This window comes from Leucoraja erinacea, chromosome 2 (assembly GCF_028641065.1).
Source record: "Leucoraja erinacea ecotype New England chromosome 2, Leri_hhj_1, whole genome shotgun sequence".
In the NCBI taxonomy this organism is placed as follows: Eukaryota; Metazoa; Chordata; class Chondrichthyes; order Rajiformes; family Rajidae; genus Leucoraja; species Leucoraja erinaceus.
Window position 1 is genome coordinate 133,461,161 of NC_073378.1, and position 14,208 is coordinate 133,475,368.

Below are 14,208 nucleotides of genomic sequence, written 5' to 3' on the forward strand. Positions count from 1 at the left end.
TCCTGCCATTTTTCATGCATTTCCCTGTTTTGTTTAGCCTACCAAACTTCACTATTTAACTATTTTCCATTTTAAATTTATTGTATTGTATTGTAATTGTACTGTAATGAAATAATTAGCCAAGTATGAAAAAAGCATACAAGGAATTTGGTTTGAATTTGAACTCATAAAAGCAAAAGACACAAAATTAACATAAACATCCACCACAGCGCACTGTGATGGAAGGCAATAACTTATTACCGTCTTCCCTCCTTTTCTCCTGCGGTCGAGGCAGTCGAACCATCTGCAGTCGGGGCGTACGAAGCTCCCGTAGCCAGCGACCGAAGCTCCTGCGATCGGGGAGATCGAAGCTCCCCACGATTGGAGCTCCCGAAGTTGATCTCTAACAAAGGGACCGCCAGCTCCACGATGTTAGGCCACAGTGCGGACGGAGATACAATACAGAATGTCACATCTCCATCGAAGAAAGAGATTAAAAAAGTTTCCCCTACCCCCCCACCTATGGTGCCACCTGGTGGTGATCACCAGCTGTTTGGTATCAAAGTAATGTTCTCCAGTTCAATATTCACTGACCCAGCAAGAACTGGGACTGAACCATCTGCACATTCTAATATATTGTTAAATTATTCTTCCTCTGATTTCTCCTGTAAATTGAAATTGCCACACATTAATTTACCCTACTAATATATTCGTTCAATTCTGATATTCCTCTAACTTCTCTCCTGGACTCCATTGCTTCCCATTGCAAACATAATGAAAAACACACTGCGTGGAGTTCATTGCCACAATATCACAAATGTTCCTATTTCCTGAATTATGTATATTATAAGATTTGTATGTTTTTGACATGTTTTCTTACACTTAATTTTCTATGGACACAATTTTGTTTAGAACTTCTTTCAACTTTTTGTTTACAGAGCAAACTCCCATTCGTTTTGATTTCTCTAACCCACAAGAGACCTGCCGGAGGTACGATGCAGCCGAAAGGGAAGCGGCGCGTAGGAACGTGTGTAGCTCTCAAATGGATAATGCGATGAAAGCGAAAAATGCGGTTGAAATGAAGATTGCGGCAGTCCAAAGGAAAATACAAGCAACAGACAATAAATTGCATTCCCCTGGTGTGCCGGCATCAATACGGCAAGAGTTGAAGGAACAAATACGGATGTTAGATTTGGACATTCAACGTCACAGAGAAGAGGAAGCCAAGATAGATGACGTAATATCAAGGCTACCAGGCCCAAGACCGCAAGATGCAGGTAAAAATAAATGTCAAAATATGCTTCAAGCCCAGTATTTCCCAAACCTAAGAGCTTGGAATTCATTGTTCTTTGCACTCTATAGAGTGAGCCATCATGAACCCCAGCAATTAGCCTGTGCCATCAAAGTAACTGTAGATACAATGCGGAGATAGATTCAGGGGTGACTGGGACTCTTAAGGACTGGTATTTCTATTTAAGACCATGTACACCTTGGAATGGAGGTGGAGTAGTTAGGAGGGTGGGCTTCAGATTTTGGGAACCATTTCTGGGGAACATCAGACTTGTGTAAGCTGGACAATTATACATGAACCTTTGCAAAGGGTTCAAACTAATTTGGCAGTGGACTGAGTAGATGTATAATTGGGACATGGTACAGTTGACAATAGAAAGAAAACTAGTTAGTAGAGCAGACATGGGCATCTTTAGGAAATAAAGAATAAGCCACATCTATTTGAATGCAATGGGTATGTCGAGTAAGGCAGATTAAGTTAACGTTTTCATCAGCACATAGGAATATGAGATAGTTGCTATTGCCAAGAAGGGCATAATTGGCAGTTTATCATTCCAGGGCACAGATATTTCAGGCTTGGGTGAGAATGGAAAAGAGGACATGGCAAAGAGTTAGAGATATTCACCACAGCTTGAGGGCTCTTAGCACACCGTGTTTATTTCAACCATCAAGAACCTATCCATACTAATTCCATTAGCTAGCGCTTGGCCCACAGCCCTCTATGTCTTGGCAATTCAGTTCAGCTCAGTTCAGTTTAGTTTATTGGCACGTGTACCGAGGTACAGTGAAAAGCTTTTGTTCCGTACTAACCAGTCAGCAGAAAGACAATACATGATTATAATCGATCCATTTACGGTGTATAGATACATGATGAGGAAATAATGTTTAATGCAAGGTAAAGCCAGCAAAGTTCGATCAAAGATAGTCCTTGGATCACCAATGAGGTAGATGGTAGATATTAGTTCAAAACTGTTCTCTAGTTGTGGTAGGATGATTCAGTTGCCTGATAACAACTGGGAAGAAACTGTCCCTGAATCTGGAGGTGTGCGTTTCCACACTTTTACACCTTTTGCCCAATGGGAGAAGGGAGAAAAGGGAGTGGCCGGGGTGCGACTCGTCCTTGATTGTGCTGCTGGCCTTGCGAAGCAGCGTGAAGCGTAAATAGAGTTAATGGAATGAAGGTTGGTTTGTGTGATGGTCTGGACTGCGTCCACAATTCGTTGCAATTTCTCACGGTCTTGGATGAGCGTTCCCAAACCAAGCTGTGATGCACGTGATAAAATTATTTTTATGACGCATCTGCCGAAATTGGTGAGAGTTGTTGGGGACATGCCGAACTTCCGAAACCCTAAGTCGAGACGTTGGTGTACTTTCATGGTCATTGCCTCAATATGGGTGGTTCAGGAGAAGTTGTTGGTGATATTGACTCTTAGAATTCAAGTGTCATCTAAACACTTCTTAAATGCTGTGAGACTCACAGCTCATCTTACCAACTCATTCTGTAGCGTGAATACCCATCTTACCGACAATAACAGTCTCAATTGTTGTATAATTTGTGAACTTATAATCATATTTCCTATTTTCACATTCAAGTCATGAATGTATATATACAGCAACAAAAACCTCTGCTTCCTATTACTCCATCAGATTTGGAACAACTTGCCTTGGATCCCATAACCTCTAACCCTTTGGACCAGTTTCCCATGTGAGATCTTGTGGGAGGCCTTAATGAAATCCATGTTGACTACATGGACTACAATGCCCTCATTTTGTTATTTCATATATTATTTGCCTCTTCAAGATTTCCCCATGACAACTCCATGTGATAATTTCTCTCTGCCTGTCCAAGTGTAAATTAATCTTGTCACGCAATTTAAAAAAAATAACTTCCCTATCACTTATATTCACTGGCCTAATTACTTGGCTTCTTCCTATTGTGCATTGTGCAAATATCTCGAAGCACCAATCTGGTCAATTATATGCATTTTTTTGTAATGAGAGATCCATTAACCATCTGTCAGACAATTGTAACCTGACACTCAATACCATGGAACATAAGAACATAAAACCGTTTAGACTATTGTGTATAATTCTGGTCCCTATATTATTGGAAGAAGGTAGTTGTCATGGAGAGCATGCAGAAGATATTCACCAGATTTTGCATCGAATGGATGGCTGTATTTATAAGGAGGGCTGGGTTTATTTTCACTTCAATATAGGAGACTGAGGGGGAGAAGTTTACAAAATAATGAGAGGCACAGATATGGTATCGTCAGATTCCTTTCCCCAGGGCAGGGGAAGAGAAGTAAGTGAGATAGTCATGGAGCAATGCAGCACTATACAGGCCCTTCGGCCCAACTTGTCCATGCCGACCAAGATGCTCATTTTCCCGAATTTACCCAATATCCCTCCAAACATTTCCTATCCATGTATTCGATCACATGACTTTTAAATGTTGTTATTGTATCTGAAATGTTGTGAGACTCGCAGCTCATCTTACCAACTCATCCTGTAGCCTGAATATCCATCTTTGGCAGCTTATTCCATCTACACATTACCCATTGTGTGAAGAAGTTTCTCCTCCTCAGTCCCTTTTAAATCGTTCCTCCCTCTCCCCAAACCTATGCCCTCTAAATTTTGATACCCTTAGCCTGGGTATGACCCTGTACCTTCACCTTATCAATAGACATCATCATCTAATACGCCACTATAGATCACCCCACGCTCCAAGGAATAAAGTCTTGGTTCATAACCGAGAGTGAGGTCACTTTCCATCCAGGTCCTAATTCATTGCCAGAGTGAGGCCCCCACATGCAAACTGGAGGAACAGCAATTCATGTCCCACTTGGGTAGCCCGATAGTCTGAACAGTATGAACATACAATTTTCTAACTGTTGGTAATTACAACCCCCTCCCACTCCCTCTATTTCCCCTCTCTTCCCCTCCCACACCCCTCCATTCATTTCCCAAGTGCCCCACCTGCACTTGCACCTATATTCCTTCCCCTCCACCTATACTCCTTCCTCAAGCTTCACAATTTGGCACTGTTCAAACTTTTTGTCTCACACCTTCTGTCTTTTTTTGTTCTCTAGGCAACTAAAATAAATCAATTTTTCCCTGCAGCAGGAATCCTAAAAATGATATTATATTTTTTATCTGTTGTTATTATTTGGTTTATTTTGATGTCCAGTTAACCTTTGATTATCTATTTAATAGCACATCTAAAATACGACACACGGCGGCCTACTGATGCGCAACCTCCTCCAGGCTTTGCCCTTCAAGCCCCACCAAAAAGAAAGAGACCTGCAAACATGGGTAAGTAGTGAAATGTTGATATGCTTGCTTCAGATATTCTTGCTCTGCTGCAGCTATATAAAGAGTAAGAAAAAGGCAAAAGTAGACATTAGACCGCTGGAGAATGATGCAGGAGAGGTGATAATGGGGAATAAAGAAATGGCAGAGGAATTGAATCACTTTTTTGCATCAGTCTTCACAGGTGGAAGACACCAGCAACTTGCCTGAAATCCAAGAGAGTCAGGGGGTGGAAGTTTGTGGAGTGGCGAGGTGATTGGGAAGCTGAAAGGGCTCAATGTGGATAAAGTCACCTGGGCCGGATGGACTACACCCTAAGGTTCTGAAAGAAATGGCTTTAGAGATTGTGGAGGCATCAATAGAGTTATTTCAAGAATCACTCGAGTCAGGAGTGGTTGCAGACGATTGGAAAATTGCCAATAGTACCCCGCTGCACAAGAAGGGAGCAAAGCAGTATGGTGGGAACTATTGGCCCGTTAGTCTGACGTCAGTGGTTGGGAAGATTTTAAACCCCATTATAAAGGATGAGGCTGTGAGTACATAGAGGTTCATAATAAAATAGGTCAAAGTCAGCATAGCTTTGTAAAAGGGAGATCTTGCCTGAAGAAGTAAATAGCAGGACAGACCAAGGAATGTCAGTGGATGTTGTATACCTACATTTTTAGAATGCTTGAGATAAGGTTCCACACATTTGGCTGCTGTGGAAGATGAGAGCCCATTGTATCAAAGGGGGCAGATGCTAGCATGGATATCAGGTTGGCTGGATGGCACAAGGCAGAAAGTGGCCATAAAGGGGGCTTTTTCTGGTTGGATGCCAGTGACTAGCAGAGTTCTGCAGGTGTTGGTGCTGGGGCCGCTGCTCTTCACATTGTATATTAATGATTTTGATTAAGGGGATTGAAGGCTTTGTGGACAAGTTTGCAGATGAGATACGAAAATAGGTGGAGGGGCAGGTAGTGTACAGAAAGCAGGGACTCTGCAGAAGGACTTCGATAGGTTGGGAGAATGGGCAGAGAGGTGGCAGATGGAATGTAGTGTAGCTAAGTGTGTAGTCATGCATTTTGGCAGTAGGAATAAAGGTGTAGACGTTTCTAAATGGGGAGAGAATCCAGAAATTATAAGTGCAAAGGGAACTGGGAGTGCTGGTGCAGGAATCTCAAAAAGTTAATTTGCAAGATGAATCATAGAAAAATAGGTGCAGGAGTAGGCCCTTCGGCCCTTTGAGCCAGCACCACTATTCAATATGATCATGGCTGATCATTTAAAATCAGTACTCCGTTCCAGCTTTCTCCTCATATCCCTTGATTCCGTTAGCCCAAAGAGCTAATGAGCCTGTCCCACTTAGGTGGCCTTTTAGGCGAGTGCAGGAGACTCTGCACTCGGCACATGGTCGCCACATGTTCGCTGGTGAGTCCTCCCTCATGGTCGCGAGGCGTTCCTGCATTCTGGGAACTAGTCACGGCCTCAGTATGGTCGCCGCATATTTTTCAACATGTTGAAAAATTTTTCTGCGACCATAAATTGGTTGCCATGGAGAAACTTGATAACCCTGTAGTCGTAGGTACAGTTGTATTGGGGTCGCCATGTAGTCATAGCTAGTCGAGGTAGTCGTGGGTAGTTTTAGTTAATTGCCTTTACTGATCGGTTATTTTCATTGGGGTAAATAAACATAAGCAGGAGTTTTCAGAACCAAGGATAACCGACTGGTAATGTTAAACTTCAGTGTATCTCTGGCTTATTGAAAGTTGCCTGGCTTCTTAAAAGTGTCTCCACCCTTTCTCCCCCCTTCTCTCTCCCCCCCCCCCCTGTACACCTCCCCCGTCTTTTAAAGGACTTACCGTTCACTGTGCTTTAGCTGTCTTAATTACAGCGCCAACCTTCCTGTTCATCGCAGTGTGTGTCGGTATCACCTTGGCTTTGCACCATGTGAATTTCAGACAGCGCTCTCCCCCGCTTGCCCTGGTCCCGCCTTTGCGATATGTTTGTTCCACTGTGACAGTCGCCGTTCCAGTTTCAAGTTTTTCAGGCGACTGCCGGCAACTTGACAGTCCATATAAGCATATAACCATATAACAATTACAGCACGGAAACAGGCCATCTCGGCCCTACAAGTCCGTGCCGAACAATTATTTTCCCTTAGTCCCACCTGCCTGCACTCATACCATAACCCTCCATTCCCTTCTCATCCATATGCCTATCCAATTTTTTTTTTTTTTAAATGATACCATCGAACCTGCCTCCACCACTTCCACTGGAAGCTCATTCCACACCGCTACCACTCTCTGAGTAAAGAAATTCCCCCTCATGTTACCCTTAAACTTCTGTCCCTTAATTCCGAAGTCATGTCCTCTTGTTTGAATCTTCCCTGTTCTCAAAGGGAAAACGTCCACATCAACTCTGTCTATCCCTCTCATCATTTTAAAGACCTCTATCAAGTCCCCCCTTAACCTTCTGCGCTCCAGAGAATAAAGACCTAACTTATTCAACCTTTCTCTGTAACTTAGTTGTTGAAACCCAGGCAACATTCTAGTAAATCTCCTCTGTACTCTCTCTATTTTGTTGACATCCTTCCTATAATTGGGTGACCAAAATTTTACACCATACTCCAGATTTGGTCTCACCAATGCCTTGTACAATTTTAACATTACATCCCAGCTTCTATGCTCAATGCTCTGATTTATAAAGGCTAGCATACCAAAAGCTTTCTTTACCACCCTATCTACATGAGATTCCACTTTCAGGGAACTGTGCAGTTATTCCCAGATCCCCCTGTTCAACTGCATTCTTCAATTCCCTACCATTTACCATGTACGTCCTATTTTGATTTGTCCTGCCAAGGTGTAGCACCTCACATTTATGAGCATTAAACTCCATCTGCCATCTTTCAGCCCATTCTTCCAAATGGCCTAAATCACTCTGTAGGGACTTTGGAAATCCTCTTCATTATCCACAACACCCCCTATCTTGGTATCATCTGCATACTTACCAATCCAATTTACCACACCTTCATCCAGATCATTGATGTACATGACAAACAACAAAGGACCCAACACAGATCCCTGAGGCACCCCACTAGTCACCTGCCTCCAACCCGACAAACAGCCATCCACCATTACCCTCTGGCGTCTCCCATTCAGCCACTGTTGAATCCATCTAGCTACTCCTGCATTTATACCCAACAGTTGAACCTTCTTAACCAACCTTCCATGAGGAACCTTGTTAAAGGCCTTACTAAAGTCCATATAGACAACATCCACTGCTTTACCTCGTCAATTTCCCTAGTAACCTCTTCAAAAAATTCAAGAAGATTAGTCAAACATGACCTTCCAGGCACAAATCCATGTTGACTGTTGCTAATCAGACCCTGTTTATCCAGATGCTTATATATATTATCTCTAAGTATCTTTTCCATTAATTTGCCCACCACTGAAGTCAAACTAACAGGCCTATAATTGCTAGGTTTACTCTTAGAACCCTTTTTAAACAATGGAACAACATGCGCAGTACGCCAATCCTCGGGGACAATTCCCGTTTCTAATGACATTTGAAATATTTCTGTCATAGCCCCGGCTATTTCTACACCAACTTCCCTCAATGTCCTAGGGAATATCCTGTCAGGACCTGGAGACTTATCCACTTTTATATTTTTCAAAAGTGTCAGTACTTCTTTTACTTTTAAACTCATAGTATCCATAGCTACTCTACTAGTTTCCCTTACCTCACATAATTCAATATCCTTCTCCTTGGTGAATACCGAAGAAAATAAATTGTTCAATATCTCCCCCATCTCTTTTGGCTCTGCAGATAGCTGTCCACTCTGTCTCTGCAATGGACCAATTATATCCCTCGTTATCCTTTTGCTGTTAATATAGCTGTAGAAACCCTTTGGATTTACTTTCACCTTACTTGCCAAAGCAACCTCGTATCTTCTTTTAGCTTTTCTAATTTATTTCTTAAGATTCTTTTTACATTCCTTATACTCCTCAAGCACCTCATTTACTTCATGCTGCCTATAATTATTGTAGATCTCCCTCTTTTTCCGAACAAGATGTCCAATTTCCCTTGAAAACTAGGGCTCTTTCCAATTTTTACTGTTTCCTTTCAACCAAACAGGAACATAAAGATTTTGTACTCTTAAAATTTCCCCTTTAAATGTCCTCCATTTCTCTTCTACATCTTTCCCATAAAACAAAATGTCCCAGTTCACTCCTTTTAAATCATCTCGCATCGCATCAAAGTTAGCCTTTCTCCAATCAAAAATCTCAACCCTAGGTCCAGTTCTAATCCTCTCCATAATTATATTGAAACTAATGGCATTGTGATCACTGGACCCGAAGTGCTCCCCAACGCATACCTCAGCCACCTGTCCCGTCTCATTTCCTAACAGGAGGTCCAGCACTGCCCCTCCTCTAGTAGGCATCTCCATGTATTGCTGCAAAAAACTATCCTGCACACATTTTACAAACTCCAAACCATCCAGCCCATTTACAGAATGTGTTTCCCAGTCTAAGTGTGGAAAGTTGAAATCTCCCACAATCACTACCTTGTGCTTACTACTAATATCTGCTATCTCCTTACATATTTGCTCTTCCAATTCTCGCTCCCCATTTGGCGGTCTATAATACACCCCTATAAGTGTTACTACACCTTTCCCACTTCTCAGTTCCACCCAAATAGCCTCCCTAGATGAGCCCTCCAATCTATCCTGCCAAAGCACTGCTGTAATATCTTCCCTGACAAGCAATGCAACACCTCCACCTCTTGCCCCTCCAATTCTATCACACCTGAAGCAACGAAATCCGGGAATATTTGGTTTCCAATCACAGCCCTCCTGCAACCATGTTTCACTGATCGCCACAACATCATACTTCCAGGTGTCTATCCAGACTCTAAGCTCATCCACCTTTCTTACAATGCTCCTAGCATTAAAATATGCACATTTAAGAAACCCCCCGCCTCTTATTCTCTGTTTATTTCCTTTTTCTTCTTTCTCCTCTTGTGTCCGAGTGCTTCCCTTTTCTGCTTCCTGCCTCCCATTCTGTCTACTAGCTTTCTCTATTTGAGTCCCTCGCCCCAACCATTCTAGTTTAAAGTCTCCCCAGTAGCCTTTGCAAATTCCCCCGCCAGGATATTGGTCCCCCTCGGGTTCAAGTGCAACCCGTCCTTTCTGTACAGGTCCCACCTTCCCCAAAAGAAGTCCCAATGATCCAGAAACTTGAATCCCTGCCCTCTGCACCAGTCTTTCAGCCACGCATTTATCCTCCACCTCGCTCCATTCCTACTCTCACTGTCGCGTGGCACGGGCAGTAATCCTGAGATTGTTACCTTTTTGGTCCTTTTCCTTAACTCTCCTCCCAACTCCCTAAATCCTCCCTTCAGGACCTCTTCCCTTTTTTTACCTATGTCGTTGGTACCTATATGTACCACGACCTCAGGCTCCTCTCCCTCTGATTTCAGGATATCTTGGATGCGTTGAGACACGTCCAAGACCTTGGCACCAGGGAGGCAGACCACCATCCTGGTCTCCCGACTGCGTCCACAGAATCGCCTATCCGACCCCCTAACAATAGAGTCCCCAATTACTATTGCCCTCTTTTTTTCCCTACCTTTCGGAGCAACAGGGCCGGTCTCTGTGCTGGAGGCCCGTCCGCTGTCACTACCCCCGGGTAGGCTGTCACCCCCATCCGTACTCAAACAGGAGTACTTATTTGCAAGGTGTACCGACATTGGAGTACTCACTCGTTCCTGCCTCTGCCCCTTGCCCTTCCTTAGCGTGACCCACATGTCTGTCTCCCGTGGTTTTGGAGTGACCACCTCCCTATAACTCCCCTCTATGACCTCCTCACTCTCCCTGACCAGACGGAGGTCATCGAGCTGCTGCTCCAGGATCCTAATACGGTCCCTTAGGAGCCCCATCTCGATGCACCTGGCGCAGATGTGGATGTCTGGAGGGCTATCCGACACCATCACCTCCCACATCTGACATCCAGAACAGTAAACTGCCTTGGCCCGCATTCTCCTGCCTTACCCTGGATACAATACAATTACAATACGATAGAAACTGCTGGGAGAAATCAGCAGGTATCTGACTCACAACAGCTGCTCCCTCTTGACCTTTAAACTGTACCTTTATTATATAAACAAAAAGCACTGTACCTTTACTAAAGCACTGTACCCTTAGCTCACTGTACCTTTACTAAAGCACTGTACCTTTAGCCCACTGTACCCTTGGCTCACTGTACCTTTACTAAAGCACTGTACCTTTAGCTCACTGTACCTTTACTAAAGCACTGTACCCTTGGCTCACTGTACCTTTACTAGCCCACTGTACCCTTAGCTCACTGTACCTTTACTAAAGCACTGTACCTTTAGCCCACTGTACCCTTAGCTCACTGTACCTTTACTAAAGCACTGTACCTTTAGCCCACTGTACCCTTGTCTCACTGTACCTTTACTAAAGCACTGTACCTTTAACCAGAAAGCAGAAATGCGAACCTGAGGTTGCACCCAATCAGTTGCTTCCACCAATCAGCGGCTTCCACCAAAACCCTCCCTATGGAGTGTGGAACGTTACAGATTTTGGTAAAAGCCCCGACCCTCCTCCACTCGCTCCAACGGTTCCTGGGGCCTCTGTGAAAGAAAGCCCCGCGCTTGATTTAAATACTCACAGCCCCGACCCTCCTCCACTCGCTCCAACGGTTCCCGGGCCTCTCCGTCAGTCACCGGCAGTCCGCTGAACAATCGCCTAAGTGGGACAGGCCTAGAAATCTAACTCCCTCTTGAAAACATCCAGTGAATCGGCCTCCACTGCCTTCTGTGGCAGAGAATTCCACAGATTCACAACTCTCTGGGTGAAAACGTTTTTCCTCGTGTCAGTCCTATATGGCCGACCCATTATTCTTAAATTGAGACCCCTGGTTTTGGACCATTTTTCCTCCAATCAGAATCAGAATCAGAATCACACTTTATTCGCCAAGTATGTTTTGCAACATACGAGGAATTTCATTGGCCAGGTCAGTCATACAATTAAAAGCAACAGATCACTCAAAAACACATTTTAACATGAACATCCACCACAGTGACTCCTACACATTCCTCACTGTGATGGAAGGCGAAATAAAGTTCAAGTCCTTCCCTTAGTTCTTCCTCGGTCGGGGGCCTCGAGCCCCCGTTGACGGGATGATCTTGACTCCCGTGGCCGGCGGCGTTTGGGCCCTCCGTGTCGAGGCGATCAGCTCCTGCATTGGGGGGGGGATGTCAGCTCCCCCGCACCGGGAGATCAAACCTCGCGTCGGGGCTGGTCGAACCTTCCACGGTGTTGGAGCTCCCGACTCGGCCTCTCCCGAGACTGCGAGCCCTTGATGTTGATTCCACGGTGGTCGCGGTGGGAGCGATCCCAGGCAAGGGACCCGCTCCAATGTTGAGTCCGCGCCCCGCGGCAGGGCTCATGACAGTCCAAGGAGGCCTCCAGCTCCAGCGATGGTAGGCTGCAGAGCCCGGAGAATGTGATCCGAAAAATTGATCACATCTCCGGGAAGGTTAGAACCTGAAAAAAAGTTTCCCCCAATCCCCACATAAAACAAACCGAAGAACATTAAAACAAAACTTTTAACAAACTAAAAAATAACAAAAAGAGAGAAAAGACGAACAGACTTGCCGGCAGGGCAGGTGCTCCTGGTGACGGGATGTAATGTTGAGGCTCTATCAGGCGCTGGTCAGGCTGCATTTGGATTATTGTGAGCAAATTTGGGCACCACATCTGCGGGAAGGATGAGCTGGCCCTGAAGAGGGTCCAGAGGAGGTTTACAAGAATGATCCCAGGAATGAGTGGGTTAACATATGATGAGCGTTTGACGGCACTGGGCCTGCACTCGCTGGAGTTTAGAAGGATGAGGGGAAACCTCATTAAAACATATAGAATAGTGAAGGGTTTGGAGAGAGTGGATGTCAAGATGTTTCCACTAGTGGGAGAGTTTAGGGCTAAAAGTCATAGCATCAGAATTAAAGGGATGTTCCTTTAGGAAGGAGATGAGGAGGAATTTCTTTAGTCACAAGGTTGGGAATCTGTGGAATTCTTTGCCAAAAAGGCTGTGGAAGGCAAGTCAATGGATATTTTTAAAGCATAGATAGATAGATAGATCGTTGATTAGTGCGGGTGTCAGGGGTTGTGGGACGAGGAGGCAGGAGAATGCTGTGAGGGAGAGATAGATCAGTCATGATTGAATGATGGAATAGACTTGATGGGCCGAATAGCCTAATTCTGCTCCTATCACCTGATCTTATGATATTATGACCTTGGAGTAAGGTCACAGACAACTGTGGGATTTACATCAGATTTCTGCATGTTTTTTCCCATCAACGCCTCCCGACTTAAGATCATGGAATCATATAATGAAAACAGGCCATTCAGCATAACTCCCCGTCCATGTTGAGTTTTTCCACTTTATTTTATTTTTCCAGCATACACATTGCATTGTCCTTATCTCCTTTCTTCTGTGCTATCCCATTCCTCCACTTCTATTTAAAAAGCTTTATAGCACATCACACTCTTGCTTGGATCATTAAAGCGAGAAAAATATTAAGCAGTTATTTTAATGAAGGAATGTATTTTTACTTTTGTCTTATTGCCAACAGCTGGACCGAGCTCACAACCAACACAATCTGGCGTCTGTCCACTACCATATGCAGGTATGGCATGATTAAATTACATCATTGTAATCTCTACAGAGAATGATAGAAATACATAAAGACAGTTACCTCAATTTGAAAAGGATACAATAGGGCAAATCTGGCACAATGATTAGCTGGACAATCCAGTTGTTACAATTTGTGGAATGTCTATATTGAGTGACTGAATCCAAGAACATGGTTTACAGCATTTATTAACTGGGAATAGATTGTGAGACAATAGACATCAGGTGCAGGAGTAGGCCATTCGGCCCTTCAAGACAGCACCACCATTCAATGTGACCACGGCTGATCATTCACAATCAGTACCCCGTTCCTGCCTTCTCATCTCCCATATCCCCTGACTCCACTATCTTTAAGAGCTCTATCAAACTCTCTCTTGAAAGCATCCAGAGAACCGGCCTCAAATGCCCTCTGAGGCAGAGAATTCCACACTCTGTATGAAAAAGTATTTCCTCATCTCCGTTCTACATGGCTTACCCCTTATTCTTAAACTGTGGCCCTTGGTTCTGCACTCCCCCAACATCGGGAACATGTTTTCTGCCTCTAGTGTGTCCAAACCCTTAATAATCTTATATGTTTCAATAAGATCCCCTCTCAACCTTCTAAATTTCAGAGTATACAAGCCCAGCTGCTCCATTCTATTAAAATATGACAGTCCCACCATCCCGGCAATTAACCTTGTGAACCTACGCTGCACTCCCTCAATAGCAAGAATGAGCTTCGACAAACTTTGAGACCAAAACTGCACACAATACTCCAGGGGTGGTCTCAATAGGGCCCTGTACAACTGCTGAAGGACCTCTTTGCTCCTATAGCCAACTCCTCTTGTTATGAAGGCCAACATACTATTCGCTTTCTTCACTGCCTGCCATTGACTGATGAACAAGGACCCCAGATCACGTTGTACTTCCCCTTTTCCCAACTTGACACCATTTA

The 14,208-nt window shown here is 44.2% G+C and overlaps 1 protein-coding gene across 2 annotated transcripts in view; it reads left to right on the plus strand.

Moving 5' to 3' along the window:
• Nucleotides 1-14,208, plus strand: part of LOC129715905 (uncharacterized) — a 101,629-nt gene that overhangs the window by 77,298 nt on the left and 10,123 nt on the right. For both annotated transcript variants that reach the window (XR_008726567.1, XM_055665798.1), the window contains exons 16-18: nucleotides 918-1,256; nucleotides 4,486-4,584; nucleotides 13,216-13,269. Coding sequence is in view for 1 of the 2 variants with exons in the window: in XM_055665798.1 (XP_055521773.1) it covers nucleotides 918-1,256; nucleotides 4,486-4,584; nucleotides 13,216-13,269 (492 nt within the window). In the remaining variant the exon portion in view is untranslated. The remainder of the gene's footprint in view (nucleotides 1-917; nucleotides 1,257-4,485; nucleotides 4,585-13,215; nucleotides 13,270-14,208) is intronic.